This window comes from Enhydra lutris, unplaced genomic scaffold (assembly GCF_002288905.1).
Source record: "Enhydra lutris kenyoni isolate GAN:26980312 unplaced genomic scaffold, ASM228890v2 scaffoldscaffold17, whole genome shotgun sequence".
In the NCBI taxonomy this organism is placed as follows: Eukaryota; Metazoa; Chordata; class Mammalia; order Carnivora; family Mustelidae; genus Enhydra; species Enhydra lutris.
The window spans coordinates 37340536-37365126 of NW_019154101.1; the positions used below are offsets into that span (position 1 = coordinate 37340536).

The 24591-nt window shown below is 39.4% G+C and overlaps 1 protein-coding gene across 2 annotated transcripts in view; it reads left to right on the forward strand.

The window, feature by feature from the left end:
* Positions 1 to 24591, forward strand: part of LOC111147605 (utrophin) — a 552279-nt gene that overhangs the window by 131232 nt on the left and 396456 nt on the right. For both annotated transcript variants that reach the window (XM_022503758.1, XM_022503757.1), the window contains 8 exons: positions 6159 to 6251; positions 7482 to 7559; positions 7918 to 8010; positions 9170 to 9342; positions 18122 to 18237; positions 18907 to 19067; positions 22628 to 22831; positions 23758 to 23939. In XM_022503758.1, the coding sequence (XP_022359466.1) occupies positions 6159 to 6251; positions 7482 to 7559; positions 7918 to 8010; positions 9170 to 9342; positions 18122 to 18237; positions 18907 to 19067; positions 22628 to 22831; positions 23758 to 23939 (1100 nt within the window). The remainder of the gene's footprint in view (positions 1 to 6158; positions 6252 to 7481; positions 7560 to 7917; positions 8011 to 9169; positions 9343 to 18121; positions 18238 to 18906; positions 19068 to 22627; positions 22832 to 23757; positions 23940 to 24591) is intronic.

A 24591-nucleotide genomic window follows, 5' to 3' on the forward strand; every position in this document is an offset into this window, starting at 1 on the left:
TAACTGGGATTTGGGAGTACTGAAGAAGGGGGAGAATAAGACAGTGTCAGATTAGAGACAGGGCGGGGACTTGATCACAGAGGATCTTTTACTTGGAGTTTGGATTGTCTTTGCCTATAATTAGAGTTATTCCGGCTTTTATGCAGAAGCAAAGGGATCAATTAGCCTCATCCTGGAGGCATGAACTGCAGTGGGAGTCATGATGACAGGGAGAGGTGGTTACCTTTGGAATGTGCGTTCGAAGGTAGAAAATTGAGGTGGACAGTGAGTGGAAAACAAAGAATCTGAAACTACGGACTTCTTTGTGTTGGTCTGACTGCTAGCGTTCTGTCTTCAGGCATGTTCTCTAGTCTTTGCGTGGTGTGGTGTCTGTGTGTGTGTGTGTGTGTGTGTGTGTGCGCGCACGTGCGCGCGCACATGCGTGTGTGTCTTTTCCACAGAGATTATCCAACTCATTATTGACTACTACATTTCATGTGGTTATGCCATGTGCAGAGACTGCTAGTCAGTCGCCTGGTGATCTGGTATGCCTGTGGACACACATTGTTTATCTATTTTAAGGAAACTACAAATATCAGGAGATTACATGGAGAAATTCAGATTTCCAGCTTCTTTTGAAAAACTGGAAGTCCTGCCCACAATGACCAACATGGCTGCTGGTGGCAGAAATGAGCATGAGCTGTTACCAGCAGCCTTTGGGCTGATTTCTCCCGGGTGGCGGAGCTCATCAGCTTGGCTTCGTGTGGTCGTTTGTCACACATCCCCATCAGTCTTCTCAGCTGCTGCCCTCCCGGAGACCCTGGCTTCTCCTCGTGAATTGTGATAACAGTTTGCTTGTATCCTCTGACACTTTTAAATCCAGAAACTTACATGTCCCAGCTGCTGGTATTAATGCTGGTCCCTTTTATCACAATGATGGGGTTAAAGCTGGTGTTAGAAGAGTGCACCGAAGTACAGGGGTCAAGGAAAGGCTTGGAGGAGGAGTCGCCAGGGCTGGTTACCTATAGCATCTGTCCCCTGGACGCATGTCATGTTGCCTTTTCAAATTTTTAAGGGTAAATATGACCCACGGCTTATCTACATCCCAAATTTAAGATTGTTCATTTGTACTATTTTGTGTTTATTGGAAAGCTATGAGAACCCTCTCTTGTGAATGACAAGGGTGGCCTGAACTTGGCATTTCTGCGGGGCCAAGCACAAAGGAGGTATTCACCATGTATTTGATTGAGTTATTAAACTGTATTTTCTCTGTCGGAGAAGGCTCTGCAAATATGTCTTTGCAAAGAATTCAATATCTAAATAGGAGGCTGACTGTCAGGATGAATCAGTTTTTAATTTTATTCAATGATGACTTCTGACATTTTCAAACAGTTTCCCAGGGTGGACCCCATGTTGAGAACCTGTGATAGGAAAGCACAGATACTCGTTAAAGCTGTGTGCTTGGGAAAAAATTGTCTTCATTTTGAGTTCATTTCAATGTGCTACATGTTTTGTTGCTTTCTTTGGAAAGTCATTAAATAGAACCTCCTCTATTCTGTCCCCCCCCCCAATTAAGTATTTCCTGGCTTAGATGTCACAGTCCTGCCCCCTTGTAATCTTAGTGGCAGCTTAGCACAGACTTTGAGAACATAGATTTGGAACTCGATTCTGTAGTATTAGATCCTGGTTCTGCCTTTCCCTTGTCATATCGCCCCTGTCTCAGCTTCCCTACTTCAAAATATTACTACCAAGAAATAACTAATATGTGTAACTAATACATCTAAATCTCTGTAAACCCCTAAAACATTTCTAAGTGGTTGCTGTTACTCTAAGAACATTTCATGTTTCTGCTGCCTGTTTTCGTATGGCCCACAAACTAGGAATGGTTTTGACATTTTTAGGGGGTTGCAAAAAATAAAGAAAAGAATATTTCACGACACATGGATGTTATATGAGATTCAAATTTCAGAGTTCACAAAGTTTTATTGGAACATTGTCATCATTATGATTGGCTCATTTGTTTCTGTATTGTCTGGGCTGCTTTCATATTACAGTAGGATCGAGTGGTTTTGGTGGAGACCAGCTGGCCAGCAACACCTAATCTAGGTTCTGTCTGGATCTTTCCAACAGAAATTTTCTGACCTCTACTTGTCGGACAGAAAGCACTGAATCCCCATAGGTACAGGTGTTAATCTCTTGGGTGGTAAGTGGAACTTGTTCTTTGGCATAGTCTGATTCTTTCCATCTGTATATGGGGCATTCTGAAGTTGTATTTGTCAGGAATACGTACTTTCGTAGTGACTGGCCATGTGTGTGGTGGTGTGGGTGTGTGTTTTCTGTGTAAGCTTTGAACCACAGCTTCGGATTTGTACAAGCCCAGGTACTGTCCTTTACTCTGTCCAGTGAGGAGATTCACAGGCTGTATTTCCCCCTCTTTTGCCATCCTGCAGGTGTAATCCTTCCAGAGATTCTCAGTGGGAATATATACTGATAACACCATCATTGGCATGGGGTGGGAAGGTGTTAGAGAAAGGGACGTAGCACAAAACATGTATTTTCCTGATTGCCATCAGTATTCATCTGAAATTGGGAGATAGAATAAAGAAATTGTATTGCTGTTACTGTAGGGTTTTGTTTGTTTTATATTTTTAAAGAAAATTAGAGCACTGGTTATACTGTATGAATGATTGACTTCTAGAAAGATAGAAGGGTGTCTGGGTCATGTTTGTTTCAACAGAATGCTCTGCAGGGAGCTTTTCTCAAGGTTTGTTGCTCAGTAAACCAATGAACTAGACAAGCGAGATAGGGAAGAGTGTCTCTTCTAGAAAAATTAATGCTGCTCCTTAATGCCTCCTACTTTGCCATTGATCAGCAGTGGAGCTTAGGGAAGAGTCTGGTGAGTTTGCTGCTGAGTCACGGCTTGTCTCATGGTGCAGACCTACAGCACAGTGTGGCGTGCTCTAGTCTCATCATGTTCATGGCTTTGGAGTGGGATGTATCCCTACTGGTCATCGTATTCGTGAATTTGGGACTGAGAAGATCTTTGTCCATGAATTGACACTAACATGGACTCAGGTTCAGAACCTGCGTTTACATTCTTGCCTGGGATCAAGACATGCTTATTTGTTTTATTTGTCCTTCCAGATACTGCTGAAATTTTATGGCACTTTTATGACCGTAAAAACACTGAAATTATGTTCCTGATATGAATGATAGTATCAACCATTTAGTGAACATCTGTCATCTTAGTTTTTAACAGATGAACAAATAGATGTGGAAGGACCAAGTCACTTGCCCAGAATTATATGACTGGTGAAAGGACATTTTTGTTAGTGAGATCGTTGATGCACATTCATAATTGTCATATGGACTAATATTTATATTTATATTATGTTGGTTTATGTTATTTTATTTATTTATTTTTTAAAATGGATAGTGGATTTGAGAAGACATTATTAGCTGTGGTTCTTATCAATTTTTAAGATCCTTTTTTATGTCTAGGTGTGCCTTATTTATTTACTTACTTAATTTTTTAAAAGATTTTATTTATTTATTTATTTGACAGAGAGAGAGAGAGAGAGATAGACAGACAACAAGAGAGGGAACACAAGCAGGGGAAGTGGGAGAGGGAGAAGCAAGCTTCCCTCCGAACAGGAAGCCGGATATGGGGCTTGATCCCAGGACTCTGGGATCATGACCTGAGCTGAAGGTAGATGCTTAACCATCTGAGCCACCCAGGTGCTCCTATTTAATTTATTTTTTAAAAAAATATTTTATTTATTTGAGAGAGAGATGAATGAGCAAGAGTGAGAGAGAAAGAGAGAAAGAGAGAGAAAGAAAGAACCAGCAGGGGTAAGTGGCAGAGGGAAGGGGAGAGGCAGACTCTCCTGCTGAGCAGGGAGCCCGGTGCTGGGCTTGATCCCTGGATTATGACCTGAGCTAAAGGCAGATGCCTAACACACTGAGCCACCCAGGCATCCCTACACACCCCTCTTTATTTCTCCCATGACCTTTACCTGTATCCCTACCTCTTCATGCACAGAGCAGAGTTATTCATCTCTCCTTGAAAAGGAATCTGTTGATTTGGTGGCTAGTGCTCCGAAGTGTATTTTGGTTGACATAGAGAGGAAGAAGGGGAGCATAGCAGATGATGAGGGCCACTCTTTTGTTTTTACAGGTAACAGGTAGGAAGTCTTTAACATGCAAGGAGCTCCCCCTTGCTCTGCCTCCTGGAGTATCACTTCTGGACCCGGGGGCCACATCTCCCACAGGGAAATCAGTTTGTTACTGTTATTGATGGAGACAATCCACGTGTCCCTGACACTATCACTGCTCACCAGGATGGCACCTGGGACTAGAAAAACAGTTTTGTTTCAGACACAGAGAAGTCATAATTATTTTCTTTCTTTCTTTTTTCCTTTTTTTTTCTTTTCTTCTTCTTCTTCTTCTTCTTCTTCTTTTTTTTTTTAACTGATTCTACAGTGAAAACTTCACCATACTTCCCCTCATTTGGAGTACGTGAACTATTCAAAAGCCCTGCTAGTCATTAGTTCATTAATTGACGATACTTTATACTTAACTGAAAATGTAAAAAATCAGGAGAGGAGGAAAAATTGGAAAATGCTGAGTTATAGGAAACCTCAGAAGGTCTCCCTTCCACCTCTTCCGTTTCAAGCTCAGAGTAAAATTGTGCTTCATATGACTTTATTTATTTATTTGCTTTTAAGATGTATCTATTTATTTGAGAGAGTTTGCACACATGCATATAAGATTGTTGGGAGAGGGGGTGGGCAGAGGGAGAGGGAGAGAATTTTCTCCCAAGCAGACTTCCTTGAGCGCAGAGCCTGACGCCAGGCTCCATCTCATGATCTCACGACCCTGAGATCGTGACCTGAGCCACGAGTCAGACGTTCAACCACCTGAGCCACCCAGGTGCCCTTGTTTATGTTTTTTAAAGTGAAAAGTGAAAAAGATGAAATAGTTATCAGTTATAAAATATCTCTATTATTGACAGAACTCAGACTGTTATCTCTGTGGAGATTTCAGATTAAAGGGGGATAATTTGATACAACATAGTGATGTCACACTTAGTACATTGTGCTTTATAGTCTAGACATTTTCACGTAATATTATTTGTTGGATTTTAGCCTGTGATGCAGAGGAAGGTTAAGAGGTTCGTTTAGGTTTACCGGTTTGTTAATGGTCCAACTGGAATTGAAACTGAGGCTTCCTGATGTTCTGTGTAGTAATCTCCCTACTGCATACAGCCATCAGCTCATACGGGATCTGCCTGTCGATGGGTGGAGTTTTCTGGCATCAGACACAGGGTATGTTGGTCGCTGGAAGCTGGTGCTATTTATCAGTTAGGATTGCAAGTTTAGGAATTCTGTAAGCTTTGCATTTCGAAATACTGGACTGGTACCTTACTTAGACACAGAGCCCAAAGTGTCATTGTTGTTTAGAAATTATAGCGAGAAGGATAGGTGCAGCACTGGAGAGATGAAATTATGGACAAAGTGACGTGTTCCTGTGATGGAAATGCTGCAAGACTCCATCAGACCGTGAGCGTAAAGTGTGGTGATGGAATGACAGGATCCACACACTTGTCATGTCCTCTGCACCCGGGCGCTGTATGCTCATTTATATTTCTCAGGGCATCTCTCTTTCATTCCTTCTCAGGGATATATATCATAGTCAAGCCATATGGACATTAGTCACAGCTTTATTTACTCCCTTTGTAAGAAATAATGCAATTTATATAAGAAATAATGCAGTTTCTATTGTTCAGCTTAAAGCATTTTTTATGGATTTCAGAGTTCCCTGTAATTATGTTTCTTTCCATACAAGGTGAAGCTGAATGATCTGCTGCCCATCCAGACTTTATTTTTTTTTTTTTAAAGATTTTATTTATTCATTTGACAGAGAGAGAGATCACAAGTAGGCAGGGAGGCAGGCAGAGAGAGAGGAGGAAACAGGCCCTCCGCGGAGCAGAGAGCCCGATGTGGGGCTCGATCCCAGGACTCTGGGATCATGATCTGAGCCGAAGGCAGAGGCTTTAACCCACTGAGCCACTCAGGCGCCCCCCCATCCAGACTTTTAATTGGAAAAAAATTTATTTGCCACATAGGTATGGAATTTCTGCTGCTGAAGAAAATCATAATTTACTTTTTCTTTTATAGAGTGGAAAACCACCCATTAATGATATGTTCACAGACCTCAAAGATGGAAGGAAGCTCCTGGATCTTCTGGAAGGCCTCACAGGAACATCACTGGTGAGAGGAGTCTTCTTTGAGAACCAGACTAATGGAGTGTCTCTCATCATTAGTGACTTGAAGACCCTTGGGGGTACTTAAAATGTACAGGCCCAAATAGGAACATTAAAAAAAAAAGTATTTCAGTGAATTTTTGATAGAACATTATTAGGCTTTATTGAGGGCTCTATTTTTATCAAAGATAAGATTATTTATTATATTTATTGCTCTCAGGGAGCCCAGGAGAGAATTACAAAAGAAGAATGGCTATGGGAAGAGGGCATACTGTTTTGAATAGTAGAGAACACATTTTTTGTTTTTTAGAAGATGCTAGTTGTAGAAAACGCATTTAAATGTTATTTAGTAAATATCTTAAGGAGTTGTTAAAAGCTATGGCATTTATTTTTATTCAGTTTTTCAGTATTACTTTTGTTTCTTCATCAAACCCTAATCTATTACTTTATGTGTTATACTCACACAGAAATAACTCCGCTATTGAAGAGGATACATTTTTATGGGTACAAACTTTAACACTAGAGGAAGAATTAGTATAGAAGGTACAGAGAAATGTACTCCTGAAGATGAATTCCTTTCTTGCCAAAGCGTGAGGTGTTATACTCGGCCTTTTGCCTTCCAGGCGGTGGGTGAGACACCTGTTGGAGAGGCTGATCCCTTTCTCAGATAAGATTCCTGGGCCAGTGAGGCAGAAAAGCCTCCAGATCACGTTGCCCCAGATGGCTACTCCTGCCTTCCCACTGGGCCCTTGTCACCTGGGAACCTGAGATAGTGCCTCTGAATCCTTCCTGCTCTGTGCCCCCCGGGGCAGTATGAAGGTGACATGACTTCTCAGTCTTCCTGAGTCCATCCCAGGTTAGATAAAAGAAACTGGCTCCTGGAAGCCTTGGTTTCCAAACTGGCCTGCACGTTAGAATCACCAAGGAAATCTTGTAGAAATTCCAAATGCCTGCTACACCCCAGAATCACTAAGTGATCATCTTTGGGGGTAGGACTAAACAGGTTTGCTATTTTTTGAATGCTAGGATTCAGGCAAGTGAGGGATCTACTATCTTAGGATGTTGGTGGGGTCATTTGCATTCTGTCACGAGGAGCCTCCGTGGTGGCCTGAGAAGCCAGCCAGAGCTCCTGGCAGAGAGGGGCTCTGCAGGCTGAGCCTCTCTGTACACCTCAGTGTCCCTGTTTGTTGGCAACGTGGAGAGTCGGTCTCATTTGATGTCACGTTTTGTTTTCTAGCCGAAGGAACGTGGCTCCACAAGGGTCCATGCTTTAAATAATGTCAACAGAGTGCTGCAGGTTTTACATCAGAACAATGTAAGTTCACGGTGTGACTTTTGGGGTTCTTTGGTGCCATCCAGATTATTTATCATCAAACCAGCCACCTGCTCTGCATTGTCATCAGCTGATTTTTAGAAACATTTTTCTTACATTAAGTATTGAACCTTTTCTGTAAAGGAGGGAAGAGTCATGCTTTTTCTGATTTCTTTATTGATCTATTGTATAAATAATACATTTTTGAGATTTAGGCATATCTGCTTCTCTAAAATGAAATTGCTCTTATCATTCACTTATACTGCTGTCCAAAGTCACTAAAACAAAAGTCTGGGCTTCTGTGGCTAAATTGTCATAAGAGGGTTTTGTTTGTTTTTGTTTTTTTTTTTTTTCTTAATAGGTGGATTTAGTGAATATAGGAGGAACTGACATTGTTGATGGAAATCACAAACTGACTTTGGGATTACTTTGGAGTATCATTTTGCACTGGCAGGTGGGGAAATTTTCAATCACTTCTTAATAGAAATGGAACATGTATCATTTGTGTGTTAGTTTCTTAGGGCTGCCATCCCAGAGTACCACAGTCTGTGTGGCTTCAACAAGAGAAATTAATTTTCTCATGGTTCTGGAGGCTAGAAATCTGAGCTCGATGTGTCAGCAACATTGGTTTCTTTTGAGGCCTCTCTCCTTGTCTTGTGGGTCACTGCCTTCTTCCTGTGTCCTCATGGTGTTCCCTCTTTGTGTGTGTCTTTGTCCTGATCGCCTCTTCTAGTCATAATGGGTTAGGGCCCACCCCTACGATCTCATTTTACCTTCATGAGAGATCCTGTTTCCAAATACATTCACATTCACCAGTAGTGGGGTTAGGACTAAAAGAATTTGGGGGGGGGGCACAATTCAGCTCATAGTAATTTAGAATGAAAGCGTCTGACAAACAGCTGTATTCTCCTGGCATAGAAAAAATATCTTTTTTTTGAAAATATTAAATTTAAAAAGTTGACATAATTTCTGTTTTTATTAAAAAAATTGCAAAAATAGCTTCAAGAATTCCTGGATACCTTTTACTCAGATTCCCCAAATACTGACAGTTATTATCTATACTTCTATGTTTTCTATCTTTCTCTTTGCCTAAATACTTCAGTGTGTATTCTGTAAAAACCTTTTTCTTCAAAGTAAGGAATTCTCTTATATAACTAGAATATAATGTTAATATCATAATATACATGTACAATATATAATATAGTACTAATACTGTTAAACATATAATTATATACTAAAATAATATGTAATTATTAAAATCAGGAAGATAATATAAAAACAATACAATTACATAATTTATACATCTTAGGGAGATTTTTTTCAATTGCCCTGGTAATATCCTTTATAAAAGAAAAAGAAAATACAAAATCATGCATTACATTTATTTGTCACATCTCTTTAGTCCTCTTTAATCTGGAATAGTTTTTGAGTCCTTCTTTGTATTTCATGATATTGAGCTTTTTGAAAAGTACTGGACAATTACTTTGTAGAATATCCCTCCATGTGGGTTTGGCTGGTATTTTCTCATGATTAGACTCAGGTTATTGATTATTATTATTAGACTTGATTCCAGCAACTATTTTAAGTTATAGGCAGCATGGTTTTTTGAACAGGTAAAGGATGTCATGAAAGATGTCATGTCAGACTTGCAACAGACAAACAGTGAGAAGATCTTACTGAGCTGGGTGCGCCAGTCTACTAGGCTATACAGCCAGGTCAACGTCCTCAACTTCACCACCAGCTGGACAGATGGACTTGCCTTTAATGCCGTGCTCCACCGACACAAGTGAGATACGTCCTTATTTAGATGTGGGCCTTACAGATTTGTATCTCCTCTCTGTCTCTCCCTTACTATTCCTCCCTAAAGCCCCTTCCCCACTGCCACCACTGTCCTCTCTGCACATGCTTAAACATTAAGAAAAGAAACATTATGGCAGAAAATACCCATTGAGTCTTCATTTCCATAGGATTCAAATGCCACAGTGTGATGTCCTTGCTTTCTTCTACGTATTTATAAGTTTTAAAAAATGTAAAATAATTCATATAGTTCAGTCCCACTCATTCAGCACTAACCAGTAATATATACAGTGGATTGTGTTTCCATTCTTATACCAAAAGGAAAACTCTATAAATTTATAAATTCAATGCAATCTCAATTAAATAAAGACAATTGATTTTTTTCATAAAGCATGTAATTGTATGAAAGACTAAAGACCCAAGGAGAGCCAGTACCCTCCTGAGGAAGAACCAGGTTGAAGTGCCTCTGAAACAAAAATAAAATTAGTTGTGAGGCTATATTTATTAAGACTATATATGTAGTGCTAGAAATACATGAATATAATAATGGTCTGAATAATGTAAAATTGCAAACATTTGACTGTTTTGACATATAAGAATGGCAGTTTCATGGAGTTCAGTCTAACAGGATAAGGAACTCAGAAATAGCTCCATCCTGCTGTGCACCTGAGCTGATGTTGGAGATAAGCAGATGAATAGATAGTATGGGACAACTGGTTACCCATATGTGAATAAATAAATGGGATCCTTACCTCCCATACCCAAAAGTAATTCCAGATGTATCAAGGATTTAAATGTAAAAGGCAAAATATTTTATATATTTTGTTGCTATTATAAATTACTTATTGTTTCAAGTTTCTGTTTCCTGTATGTTTTTTGCTGATATATAAAAAAAAGTTTTTGTTTCAAGTTTCTGTTTCCTGTATGTTTTTTGCTGATATGTAAAAAAAAAAGCAGTTGACTTTTCTCCATCTTAGATCTGGAAACTTGTTAAAATTTTACAAATTTTACAAAAACATATCTGTAATTGGGTGTTTCTGTAGGGTGGATTTTTTTTTTTTTTGACTATCCGTGAATCATAATAGTTTCTTCTCTCCTCTTTTCTTCTCTTCCCCCTTCATTTTTGCCTTGTCCTTCAATATAGTATTGATTTGAATTACTGATAGTGAGCAGAATGTTTTGTTCTACATTATGAAGGGAGTAGTTTCAGTATTTTACCACAAGACTGCTATCTGCTGTAGCTTTTTTTTTTTTTATAAACATATAATATATTTTTATCCCCAGGGGTACAGGTCTGTGAATCGCCAGGTTTACACACTTCACAGCACTCACCATAGCACATACCCTCCCCAATGTCCATAATCCCACCCCCCCAACCCCCCTCCCCCCATCAACCCTCAGTTTGTTTTGTGAGATTAAGAGTCACTTATGGTTTTTCTCCCTCCCAATCCCATCTTGTTTCATTTACTCTTCTCCTACCCCCTTAACCCACCATGTTGCATCTCCTCTCCCTCATATCAGGGAGATCATATGATAGTTGTCTTTCTCCGATTGACTTATTTCGCTAAGCATGATACCCTCTAGTTCCATCCACGTCGTCGCAAATGGCAAGATTTCATTTCTTTTGATGGCTGCATAGTATTCCATTGTGTATATATACCACATCTTCTTTATCCATTCGTCTGTTGATGGACATCTAGGTTCTTTCCATAGTTTGGCTATTGTAGACATTGCTGCTATAAACATTCAGGTGCACGTGCCCCTTCGAATCACTACGTTCGTATCTTTAGGGTAAATACCCAGTAGTGCAATTGCTGGGTCATAGGGTAGTTCTATTTTCAACATTTTGAGAAACCTCCATGCTGTTTTCCAGAGTGGTTGCACCAGCTTGCATTCCCACCAACAGTGTAGGAGGGTTCCCCTTTCTCCGCATCCTTGCCAGCATCTGTCATTTCCTGACTTGTTAATTTTAGCCATTCTGACTGGTGTGAGGTGATATCTCATTGTGGTTTTGATTTGTATTTCCCTGATGCCGAGTGATGTGGAGCACTTTTTCATGTGTCTGTTGGCCATCTGGATGTCTTCTTTGCAGAAATGTCTGTTCATGTCCTCTGCCCATTTTTTGATTGGATTATTTGTTCTTTGGGTGTTGAGTTTACTAAGTTCTTTATAGATTTTGGACACTAGCCCTTTATCCGATATGTCGTTTGCAAATATCTTCTCCCATTCTGTCAGTTGTCTTTTGGTTTTGTTAACTTTCCTTTGCTGTGCAAAAGCTTTTGATCTTGATGAAATCCCAATAGTTCATTTTTGCCCTTGCTTCCCTTGCCTTTGGTGATGTTCCTAGGAAGATGTTGCTGCGGCTGAGGTCGAAGAGGTTGCTGCCTGTGTTCTCCTCAAGGATTTTGATGGATTCCTTTCTCACATTGAGGTCCTTCATCCATTTTGAGTCTATTTTCGTGTGTGGTGTAAGGAAATGATCCAATTTCATTTTTCTGCATGTGGCTGTCCAATTTTCCCAACACCATTTATTGAAGAGGCTGTCTTTTTTCCATTGGACATTCTTTCCTGCTTTGTCGAAGATGAGTTGACCATAGAGTTGAGGGTCTCTTTCTGGGCTCTCTATTCTGTTCCATTGATCTATGTGTCTGTTTTTGTGCCAGTACCATGCTGTCTTGATGATGACAGCTTTGTAATAGAGCTTGAAGTCCGGAATTGTGATGCCACCAACTTTGGCTTTCTTTTTCAATATTCCTTTGGCTATTCGAGGTCTTTTCTGGTTCCATATAAATTGTAGGATTATTTGTTCCATTTCTTTGAAAAAAATGGATGGTACTTTGATAGGAATTGCATTAAATGTGTAGATTGCTTTAGGTAGCATAGACATTTTCACAACATTTATTCTTCCAATCCAGGAGCATGGAACATTTTTCCATTTCTTTGTGTCTTCCTCAATGTCTTTCATGAGTACTTTATAGTTTTCTGTGTATAGATTCTTAGCCTCTTTGGTTAGGTTTATTCCTAGGTATCTTATAGTTTTGGGTGCAATTGTAAATGGGATTGACTCCTTAATTTCTCTTTCTTCTGTCTTGTTGTTGGTGTAGAGCAATGCAACTGATTTCTGGGCATTGATTTTATATCCTGACACTTTACTGAATTCCTGTACAAGTTCTAGCGGTTTTGGAGTGGAGTCTTTTGGTTTTTCCACATATAGTATCATATCATCCGCAAAGAGTGATAGTTTGACTTCTTCTTTGCCGATATGGATGCCTTTAATTACCTTTTGTTGTCTGATTGCTGAGGCTAGGACTTCTAGTACTATGTTGAATAGCAGTGGTGATAACGGACATCCCTGCCGTGTTCCTGACCTTAGCGGAAAAGCTTTCAGTTTTTCTCCATTGAGAATGATATTTGCGGTGGGTTTTTCATAGATGGCTTTGATAATATTGAGGTATGTGCCCTCTATCCCTACACTTTGAAGAGTTTTGATCAGGAAGGGATGCTGTACTTTGTCAAATGCTTTTTCAGCATCTATGGAGAGTATCATATGGTTCTTGTTCTTTCTTTTATTGTGTTGTATCACATTGATTGATTTGCGGATGTTGAACCAACCTTGCAGCCCTGGAATAAATCCCACTTGGTCGTGGCGAATAATCCTTTTAATGTACTGCTGAATCCTATTGGCTAGTATTTTGGTGAGAATTTTTGCATCTGTGTTCATCAAGGATATTGGTCTGTAGTTCTCTTTTTTGATGGGATCCTTGTCTGGTTTTGGGATCAAGGTGATGCTGGCCTCATAAAATGAGTTTGGAAGTTTTCCTTCCATTTCTATTTTTTGGAACAGTTTCAGGAGAATAGGAATTAGTTCTTCTTTAAATGTTTGGTAGAATTCCCCCGGGAAGCCGTCTGGCCCTGGGCTTTTGTTTGTTTGGAGATGTTTGATGACTGTTTCAATCGCCTTACTGGTTATGGGTCTGTTGAGGCTTTCTATTTCTTCCTGGTTCAGTTGTGGTAGTTTATATGTCTCTAGGAATGCATCCATTTCTTCCAGATTGTCAAATCTGTTGGCGTAGAGTTGCTCATAGTATGTTCTTATAATTGTCTGTATTTCTTTGGTGTTCGTTGTGATCTCTCCTCTTTCATTCATGATTTTATTTATTTGGGTCCTTTCTCTTTTCTTTTTGAGAAGTCTGGCCAGGGGTTTATTGATCTTATTAATTCTTTCAAAGAATCAGCTCCTAGTTTCATTGATTTGTTCTATTGTTTTTTTGGTTTCTATTTCATTGATTTCTGCTCTGATCTTTATGATTTCTCTTCTCCTGCTGGGTTTAGGGTTTCTTTGTTGTTCTTTCTCCAGCTCCTTTAGGTGTAGGGTTAGGTTGTGTACCTGAGACCCTTCTTGTTTCTTGAGAAAGGCTTGTACCGCTATATATTTTCCTCTCAGGACTGCCTTTGTTGTGTCCCACAGATTTTGAACCGTGGTGTTTTCATTATCATTTGTTTCCATGAATTTTTTCAATTCTTCTTTAATTTCCTGGTTGACCCATTCATTCTTTAGAAGGATGCTGTTTAGTCTCCATGTATTTGGGTTCTTTCCAAATTTCCTCTTGTGATTGAGTTCTAGCTTCAGAGCATTGTGGTCTGAAAATATGCAGGGAATGATTCCAATCTTTTGATACCGGTTGAGACCTGATTTAGGACCGAGAATGTGATCTATTCTGGAGAATGTTCCATGTGCACTAGAGAAGAATGTGTATTCTGTTGCTTTGGGATGAAATGTTCTGAATATATCTGTGATGTCCGTCTGGTCCAGTGTGTCATTTAAGGCCTTTATTTCCTTGTTGATCTTTTGCTTGGATGATCTGTCCATTTCAGTGAGGGGAGTGTTAAAGTCCCCTACTATTATTGTATTATTGTCGATGTGTTTCTTTGATTTTGTTATTAATTGGTTCATATAGTTGGCTGCTCCCACGTTAGGGGCATAGATATTTTAAATTGTTAGATCTTCTTGTTGGACAGTTCCTTTGAGTATGATATAGTGTCCTTCCTCATCTCTTATTATAGTCTTTGGCTTAAAATCTAATTGATCTGATATAAGGATTGCCACTCCTGCTTTCTTCTGATGTCCATTAGCATGGTAAATTCTTTTCCACCCCCTCACTTTAAATCTGGAGGTGTCTTCGGGTTTAAGATGAGTTTCTTGTAGGCAACATATAGATGGGTTTTGTTTTTTTATCCATTCTGATACCCTGTGTCTTTTGATTGGGGCTTTTAGCCCATTAACATTCAGGGTAAGTATTGAGAGATAGGAATTTAGTGCCACTGTATTGCCTGTAAGGTGACTGTTATTGTATATTGTCTCTGTTTCTTTCTGATCTACTACTTTTAGGGTTTCTCTTTGCTTAGAGGACCCCTTTCAATATTTCCTGTAGAGCTGGTTTGGTGTTTGCGAATTCTTTCAGTTTTTGTTTGTCCTGGAAGCTTTTAATCTCTCCTTCTATTTTCAATGATAGCCTAGCTGGATATAGTATTCTTGGCTGCATGTTTTTCTCATTTAGTGCTCTGAATATATCATGCCAGCTCTTTCTGGCCTGCCAGGTCTCTGTGGATAAGTCTGCTGCCAATCTAATATTTTTACCATTGTATGTTACAGACTTCTTTTCCCGGGCTGCTTTCAGGATCTTCTCTTTGTCACTAAGACTTGTAAATTTGACTGTTAGGTGACGGGGTGTGGACCTATTCTTATTGATTTTGAGGGGGGTTCTCTGAACCTCCTGGATTTTGATACTTGTTCCCTTTGCCATATTGGGGAAATTCTCTCCAATAATTCTCTCCAATATACCTTCTGCTCCCCTCTCTGTTTCCTCTTCTTCTGGAATCCCAATTATTCTAATGTTGTTTCGTCTTATGGTGTCACTTATCTCTCGAATTCTCCCCTCGTGGTCCAGTAGCTGTTTGTCCCTCTTTTGCCCAGCTTCTTTATTCTCTGTCATTTGGTCTTCTCTATCGCTAATTCTTTCTTCTGCCTCATTTATCCTAGGAGTGAGAGCCTCCATTTTTGATTGCACCTCATTAATAGCTTTTTTTATTTCAACTTGGTTAGATTTCAGTTCTTTTATTTCTCCAGAAAGGGCTTTTATATCTCCCGAGAGGGTTTCTCTAATATCTTCCTTGCCTTTTTCGAGCCCAGCTAGAACCTTGAGACTCGTCATTTTGAACTCTAGATCTGACATATTACCAATGTCTGTATTGATTAGTTCCCTAGCCTTTGGTACTGCCTTTTGTTCTTTTTTTTGTGGTGAATTTTTCCGCCTTGTCATTTTGTCCAGATAAGTGTATATGAAGGAGCAAGTAAAATACTAAAAGGGTGGCAACAACCCCAGGAAACTATGCTTTAGCCAAATCAGAAGAGATCCCAAATCGTGAGTGGGGAGAAAGGGGATAAAAAGAGGTTAAAAAAAAAAAAAAAAAAAAAAAAAAAAAAAAAAAAAGAAAGAAACAATTAAAAAAAGAAAACCAATAAGAAAAAATATAAAAAGGAAAAAAAATATACATTAGATAAACTAGTTAAAAAACGTTAAAAAAGAAAAGGGTAAAAGTTAAAAAAATTTAGCAGAAGAAAAAAAAATTGAAAAAGAAAAAAAAGTTAAATCAACTGCAAGGCTAAAGAATCATGGGGAGAAAGCCATGAGTTCCGTGCTTTGCTTTCTCCTCCTCTGGAATTCCGCTGCTCTCCTTGGTATTGAAACTACACTCCTTGGTAGGTGAACTTGTTCCTGGCTGGGTTTCTTGTTGATCTTCTGGGGGAGGGGCCTGTTGTAGTGATTCTTAAGTGTCTTTGCCCCAGGCGGAGTTGCACCGCCCTTACCTGGGCCGGTCTGTGTAATCTCATTGGGTTTGCTTTCGGGAGCTTTTGTTCCCTGAGCGCTTTCTGCTTTCCGTAGAGTTCCGGAGGGCGGGAATGAAGATGGCGGCCTCCCGGTCTCCAGCCCAGAGGAGCTGAGAGCCCGGGGCCACACTCCTCAGTGCGCCCTTAGAGAACAGCGCCCAATTACTCCCGTCACCCTAGCCTCCGGCCGCGCTCTGAGCTGACTGAGCCTGCGACCGGTTCAAGGTAACCCCGAGCTTAGCGCGTACTCCTCGGCTCTGTCTCTGTAGCCGGCTTCCCCGTTCTAATACCTGTAAGCTCTGCGACACTGAGACACCCCCGATCCTTCTGTGACCCTGCGGGACCTGAGGCCACGCTGACCCTGCGTGGGCTTCACCCCGGTTAAGCCTCTGGAGCGATGTCCCTCAGCGGAACAGACTTTTAAAAGTCCCGATTTTGTGCTCCGTTGCTCCGCCGCTTGCCGGGAGCCGGCCCCTCCCCCCGCGGTCTATCTTCCCGTCGCTTTGGATTCACTTCTCCGCCAGTCCTACCTTTCAGAAAGTGGTTGATTTTCTGTTTCTAGAGTTGCTGTTCTTCTTCTCTTCGATCTCCCGTTGGATTTGTAGGTGTTTGCAATCTTTAGATAAGCTATCTAGCTGATCTCCCGCTACCTGAAGTAGTCTCAGCCTGCTACTTCTCTGCCATCTTGACTCGTCCTCTGCTGTAGCTTTTTCATATACTTTTTATCTAGTTAAAGAACTCCCATACCCAAGTGTCTTCCACTTCTTCTTTATCAGTTTAAGAGGACTGGCCTCTCTTCCTAGCTGATTTAGAGATGTTGTCAAAGAAATTTAATTTTAGCCAAAGGTTTTCCCCAACTATTACTTAATTGAGTTAGCAATCATGTGTGGAGTGCCTTCTTTGTGCTAGGTATTGGCAGTATAGCAGAGAACAAAACAAGCAAAAATCCCAGTCCTTTTGGAATTTCCATTCAAATAGAAGGAGGAAGACAATTTAAAAAATGTTAATGTAGGCCATATAGTATTTAGAAATAGTAAACATGCTGACGTAAAATATATCAGGCAAGAGGGAATGAGGGACCAGCATTTAGGAAGTCAGTGGGTACAGTGGCATGAGTAGGAGGAGTATTAAGAGATGAGGTCAGAGGAGGAACTGGGTATGGCAGTAGGGCAGGCAAAGCCCAGAAATTAAGTGGGTCTAAGATCCAAGAACAGATAGAGTACAAAGAAAATGACCAATTTTGGGGTGGGTCAGAGCAACAATAATGTCTAATTTGCTGGGTTAAAAGAAAATTGAGGCAGAAAGGAAATACTAGACAATAGTAGTATGGAGGGGGATGACTGATGAAAAATTCTCTCAGGGTTTTGTTGCAGGAATATCCCATGAGCAGATCAAAGCTGGATTTTCTATTCTGCCAATCTTGGTCTTTCAGTTGGAGAATTTAGTCCATTAACATTGATTGTGATAATTAATTTATCTAGGTTCATTTTTACCTCTTGTTTTAAGCTTCTTATTTCTTTTAACTTTTCTGTGTATTTTTTCTTCGTTGTCTTATATGGATGGGTTCTTCTTCCCTTTTTTTCCTTTACTATTTGGGAAATATTATGTACCATTTCTAATCTTTTTGTGGTTACTTCAAAAATTTTAATAGGCATATTTAACTAACACAAGAAACTTAGAATGTTTTATCCATTGTTTTCATGTTGTAAATTACTTTAAAATACATATTTTACAAGCCTTTGGGATATAAAAGATAAAAATTTCTTCATTGAAACTCACAGGTAAAATAATCTAAAAGTGAAATGTGTTAAAGTATAGCAGTGACTACTTTGTCCGTATATTTCATTTTCATTTATTTTATTTGCATTGTAATTTTCAGACCTGATCTCTTCAGCTGGGATAGAGTTGTCAAAATGTCCCCAATTGAGAGACTTGAACATGCCTTCAGCAAAGCTCAAACTTATTTGGGAATAGAAAAGCTGTTAGATCCTGAAGGTATTGCTCAGTGTTTAATTTCAACCTTGATTTTGCTTTACAATTTTGAGTACTTGAAATTTTTTTTTTCTTTTTTAGAAAGAGTAATAAGAATTGTGGATTTTTTTTTCCTTTGAAGTATGGTGCAAACCATTTCATTGCAGACTAGTTATTAGTATTATTGTACTTAATTTGTAGGATGCTTTGGTGGGAAATTTAATTACATCATTGGAGAATAGTTACTTATACTACCATAAGATTTAAAGTTTAAGAAAATACAATTATTAGAGAAACAGTTCAATATTTGTCTTATTTAATTAAAGTGCATTTTTTGTGATCTTGCATATAATGTAAAAACTTTAGTTACAGATATTGCAGAGTTGAATCCTAAACTTTTCATAGTATAAGTAAAGTCTGTGTCATCTTAAGTGGTAGCTTATCTGAACATTTTTGGGAAGCTTTTAGGGAGATTTTTAAGAAATAGGTTACTGAACAAAATAAATAATCTTCTTTGCCCTTGTCTCATCTATTATTATATGAACTAGAAATTTACTGAGTTCTGGTATTGCAAAGATTATATACTAGTATTGTTTATGGGTACTAAAGGTAGTTATTTTATAGCTAATATTGAGCAATTCACATATTTTCGACATCTAATTTAAGCTGCTTCTTATTTTCTTCCACTTTTAGATGTTGCTGTTCAGCTTCCTGACAAGAAATCCATAATTATGTATTTAACATCTTTGTTTGAGGTGCTTCCTCAGCAAGTCACTCTAGATGCCATCCGTGAAGTAGAGACACTCCCAAGGAAATACAAGAAAGAATGTGAAGAAGGAGAGATTAGTATACAGGTACAGGTCAATTTTTATTAAAAAGTTTGACTTGCCATATTTGTTTTCTCTTAGGTACTAGATTAAAACACTTTCAGGGGAGTCTTTCCTTGACTGAGAACATCTTGGGCTCTCAGCTTACATAGGCATAAGAAGTTCCGTTTATCAGTTGGCATGCTATCATATGTCAGCAGTGTGTAATGGAAAATGGTGGCTCAACTGATTTTACTGGGAAGGAACATAAGTTATTTTAGACAATAAGCCTGGAATTAGAGTCCAGGACTGTGAACATTCTGCTGCACGATAGGCTTAAGAACCTACCTTTTCCCATTGTCTGTTCATTTTATCTTTGTTGTCATGTGCAGAAGATGGTTTTCCCACATCAGCCTAGTGTGTTCCAAATACTAATCTTTTTTCTTTCTTTCTTTTTTTTTTCTTTGCCACTGAGAAAAAGATTTTAATCATTATAGTCCCACAAGGGCTATCAAAATGTAAGTTTTATTTCCCCTTCATTTAGGAGGAGTAATTGCCAGTAGGCTACTGCGTTTTTCACTTAAGGGCTTCCAGTGTTTTTTTTTTTTTTTTTTTTAAAGATTTTATTTATTTACTTGACAGAGAGAGAGATCACAAGTAGGCAGAGAGGCAGGCAGAGAGAGGGAAACAGGCTCCCCGCTGAGCAGAGAGCCCGACATGGGACTCGATCCCAGGACCCTGAGATCATGACCTGAGCCGAAGGCAGTGGCCTAACCCACTGAGCCACCCAGGCATTCCTTCCAGTGGTTTTATTCACCAGGATATAAATGTATATTTGGGGGAAGATACAAAGTCATGAATTTTTCTTCCTGATTGATCATGTCTTGAATCAATCTGTATTTTCTTATTCTGTTGTAGTCTAACCAGTTCTCTTTTTTTCTTTTTTTTAAAGATTTTATTTATTTATCGGACAGAGATCACAGGTAGGCAGAGAGGCAGGCAGAGAGAGGAGGGGAAGCAGGCTCCCCGCTGAGCAGAGAGCCAGATGTGGGGCTTGATCCCAGGACCCTGGGATCATGACCTGAGCTGAAGGCAGAGGCTTAACCCACTGAGCCACCCAGGCATCCTAACCAGTTCTCTTAATTCATAAAATGAGAGAATCTTAATAGTTGGACAAAACCTTTTCAAAAGTCATTTGGTCCAGCATGTTAGCCAGCTAAGCAACTAAGGGATGTACATGGCTTTCAAAATGATAAATAAATACATTTTAGAGAGTCAGAAAGCACGGGCTTGGAAGCTCAAAGTTCATTCCTGTTACAGTTTGTTTTGAGTTGCTTACTTACCTTTTCAACCACAGTTTTAGCTGAAAAATCTGCATAAAACCACCCACTTATAAAGGTGAGTCAAAGTACCTACAGTGATATTGATAGACATTCAATAGGCAGCAACTATCATCACTATAACTTTTCCTTCTAAATTAGTTTTGGCACTGCCATTTATCCTCACTCAAGAAGTTCCTTTGTAAAGAATGTTAATTCTCATCTAATGACAGTGGTCTTGAATTGGCATTAACACTTGTTTTTCATTCTCCGGGGCTCAGAGAGGTTACTTACTATTTCTGATTTTCTATGGTAGTAGGTACCAATTCTTTTATGTTCCCCATTTCAAAAAATAGCATGACTTAGAGAAAAAGAAAATAACTTACTGAAGGAAAGAGGGCAAGAGATGGGCCAGCTTTTGAACCCAGGGCTCTTTCGTAGTTTTGAAAATCGAGTGATACTGAGGAAAAAGCCCTCATGTTCTATAACTGACTGAAAAGAATGCTGAGAAGCATTTGTTTTGAGTAACATAGCTATCTGTCATTAATGATGCACCCTGCTAATTGGCTCAGATAATCTTCTGAGGTTGCCTTTTGGTTTTAAAATCATTTCTTTATTAGATCAGGGTTCCTTTCATTAGAAAGATGGTATATTTTACTTCATGCAGTTAAAGCCATCTTAAAAAGGAAGGAAATTTCATTTGCCTTTCATTATGTGTAGATAAAATCATCATTTTTGTTTAGTGCTCAGGATTCCATGATAAGAATTAGAGAAGCCATTTGCCGTTTGATTAAGAGGAAGTGTATCAACATTTTCCTGCTTTCATTAGTGCCATAGAGGCTGAATTAAGTTAACTGAAGAAATAAAATGTGGCTAAGTTTTAATCATCTATCTACTCTTTGACAGAGTTTGCCACCCGCTCCTTTCCAATGAATACTGATAGCCAGCCTTCCTCTCTGGCTCTTCCTATAAACATATGCTGTAGGGCTTAGGTAGTCAGCAAATAATTCTTGCGTTTCTCTGTAAATCACACTTTCAGTTCAAAGTCTCCTCTCGTGTTTCAATTAATACCTTCTGAACATTGGCAGTTAAATAATGCCTTCCACCTCAACCCTCAGGGATCGTAGGGCCCATCTAAGTGACTGTTGGCTGGTCACTAACTGTCCTTGTGCTCAGGTATCCTCATTGTAGTCTAGAGGTTTGGTACTAAATGATATCCAGGGTTATTTTGTCTCCACAGTTTGAAGATTTTAGGTCCAGAACTCATCTCATTTCCCCTTCTCTGTTTGGCACCATCTATGTCTTAATTATCCAGTGTTTCATCTGCGTGCTCCCTGATTCACTTTTTTAACTCCTGCATGTGGTTTACTGGGTCTGTTTGGTTCTTCCATCAAAATGTTTTTGGTGTGTGTTTCCTTTCTGTTCCAGCCTTCATGCTAATTAAAGGCCTCATCTTCTCTTTTTGTTTTCAAGAGCCAGACTACCTCTGCAGTCAGTTCCTCTCTGGCTGCTGCTCTGTAGTCATGGCGGACATTGTCTTTTCCTTCCCCGAGACTTTGTTCACGTGCGTTCTTGTCTGTGAAATGCTTCTGCACCTCCTATGTGAATGGCAAGCTTCCTGTCTTTTCTGGTTCACTGGGACTTTTTCAGAGAAGTCTTTCCTGAAACCCAACCCCATATACACAATACACACACACACACACACACACGCACGCACTCACGCACCCGAGGACAGTTGCCTCAAAAAATACCATTGGTATACCAGTCTGGATGTGTCGCTGTGTTTCAGTGTCTAAAATGCAGTACAAAATGCAACTAAGTAAAACTGGGGGTCAAAGCAGAGTTCTGGTCTCTATCTGTTTTTCTTTAAATTATATCCATCCTTCAAGGCCCAACATGTTCCAGATTCACTATAAAACTTTCCTATTTTAGCCCTTAGTGTACTCAAATAGCATCCCTCATTGGATCCATGGAATTTATAACTTTGCTAATAGCCATTTTATTTTTGTTCAGAAGTGATTCATGTGGGTTATTTATCTCTCTGGCTATATTAAAATTTCCATGAGTACAGAATCCATGAGTGCATTCTACTTTTGTCCTCTTTGCCTTCCCAGCACACTTCATAAATGCCTCCTGCTCCGTTTATGGCATTGTGTGCCCTGCTCCTGAGAATTGGATGAATGCCTAAGTCATGGTGGAACCTTAATGTTCTCCATACCGCGCGTCTTTGTTGAACGCCTTCTTGTTTTCATGATGCCTGTGGGTGTTCTGTTGGGTTTGTTTTTCTAGAGCTCAGCACTGGAGGAGGAGCATGAGAGTCCCGGAGCCGAAACCCCTAGCACGGTCACCGAGGTTGACATGGATCTGGACAGCTATCAGATAGCGCTGGAGGAAGTGCTGACCTGGCTGCTTTCCGCCGAGGACACTTTCCAGGAGCAGGATGACATTTCTGATGATGTGGAAGAAGTCAAAGACCAGTTTGCTACCCATGAAGTAAATAACCTGTAGCTGATGGACAGGCTGTATGCACCCTGGTGTCTGTGCCTTAATCGGGGGCTCTACCCTGATGTTCCTTGTTTACTGACAACTCCGTAGGAAGGTCATGGTATATTTTAGGACTTGCAATATTTAAATAGGACTTGGTTTTAAAATTGGTGTGCGTGAGTGTGCATTGGAATTAGATTTCAGATTTTAGTCTTATATGGCTTGTATGTTCTGTGGAGCCACGGACAAAAATTAAAGTGTTGTACTGCTTGTTTCTGAAGTTAAGAGTTATATTGTTAAAATTAAAATACCATATGGCTCATCAATACACCAAATCTTTAGGTTTTGAGTGCCCCCTAGAAAGTGACTGTTTTCATTTATCAGATAATTAAGCAAGTATCCTATCCAGTGTTCCTGTATAATTTTATATAATGAAAATTTCCTGTTGTTTTGAGACTGTATATCTTCGTAGTGTAACGATTTGATTATATGGAGATTTCCTTTGATTAAGTAGGTTTTTTTTTTTTTTTTTTGATGTGTTGGTGTATTAAGGCTGGGTGTTATTTGCTATTTTGATTTGAAAATAATAGAAGCGGTAATCTTCCTGAAGCAGGTCCTCTTGGGTGAGCATGGTGTTTTACTTATTGTATTTTCTCATAATTCCATGTTCACAATCAGTAGCGTCATCAGCATTTATTTAAAAACAGCTGGTATTATCAGATGTAACGTCGTCCTCTTTGATCTGTTCCCCTTTTTACTTAAGCCAGCTTCTTATTTCCGATACTCAGCGCTTCAACCATTGGATCAAAGTCTACTTTATTTATACTCTGCATGGCTACTTTTTTCTGTAGCACTGATATTAGGCATTAACAATTTATTAAGATTTTTTTTTCTTCAATGAGCAGCTCACAAATCATAATGATGTACCTTTCTAGGCTTTTATGATGGAGCTGACAGCACACCAGAGCAGTGTGGGGAGTGTCCTACAGGCAGGAAACCAGCTGATAACACAAGGAACTCTGTCAGATGAAGAGGAATTTGAGATTCAGGAACAAATGACCCTGCTAAATGCTAGATGGGAGGCACTTAGGGTGGATAGTATGGACAGACAGTCCCGGTGAGTGGAAGCAAAGAAACTAACACTTTATCCCATCGGCTGCATTGCTCAGTTTAGCTCGGTTAAAGCCTGCATGTCTGCGAAGACAAGATAATTTCAGAACTTGCCTTGTAAAAGTTGCACTTTTCTTTTTGTAACGTTGCTTGGATTTTGTGTGATGTTTGTTTCCTCTTCGATGTGTTAACCGAATGAGAAGGTAACGATTGGGAATACAGAAATGAGCAAAAAAGGAGAAGACATTTCATATGGACAGTTATCTCTTCACGGCATTAAAATCAGCCAGCCATGAACTCTATCTGAAGACAGGACTATGTAGTATTTATCTACAATTCCATCGTGTAACATTTTTTTAGAGCAGTTTCTTTTTCCCATGGTTCATTTTATTTCATGTATTGTGTAATAAGGAGCAAGCTGCATTCCGTTGCAATTTCCGCCTATTTAATAAGCAGGAATTCCGGATTGAAGAAACAATGATTCTGATATGAATAGAGGGGGCTGTGATTTGCATCCTTTAGCTCCATTTAATTGACTCCATTTAGGAAGAAAGTAAAAGTTTTTGTGCTTGTTTCTGTATTTAAAGACTGAATGGTACTTCCAATGGTTAGACAAGACTGCCTTCCCTTGCCCCATTTCTTTGGTGCCTGGAGCATGT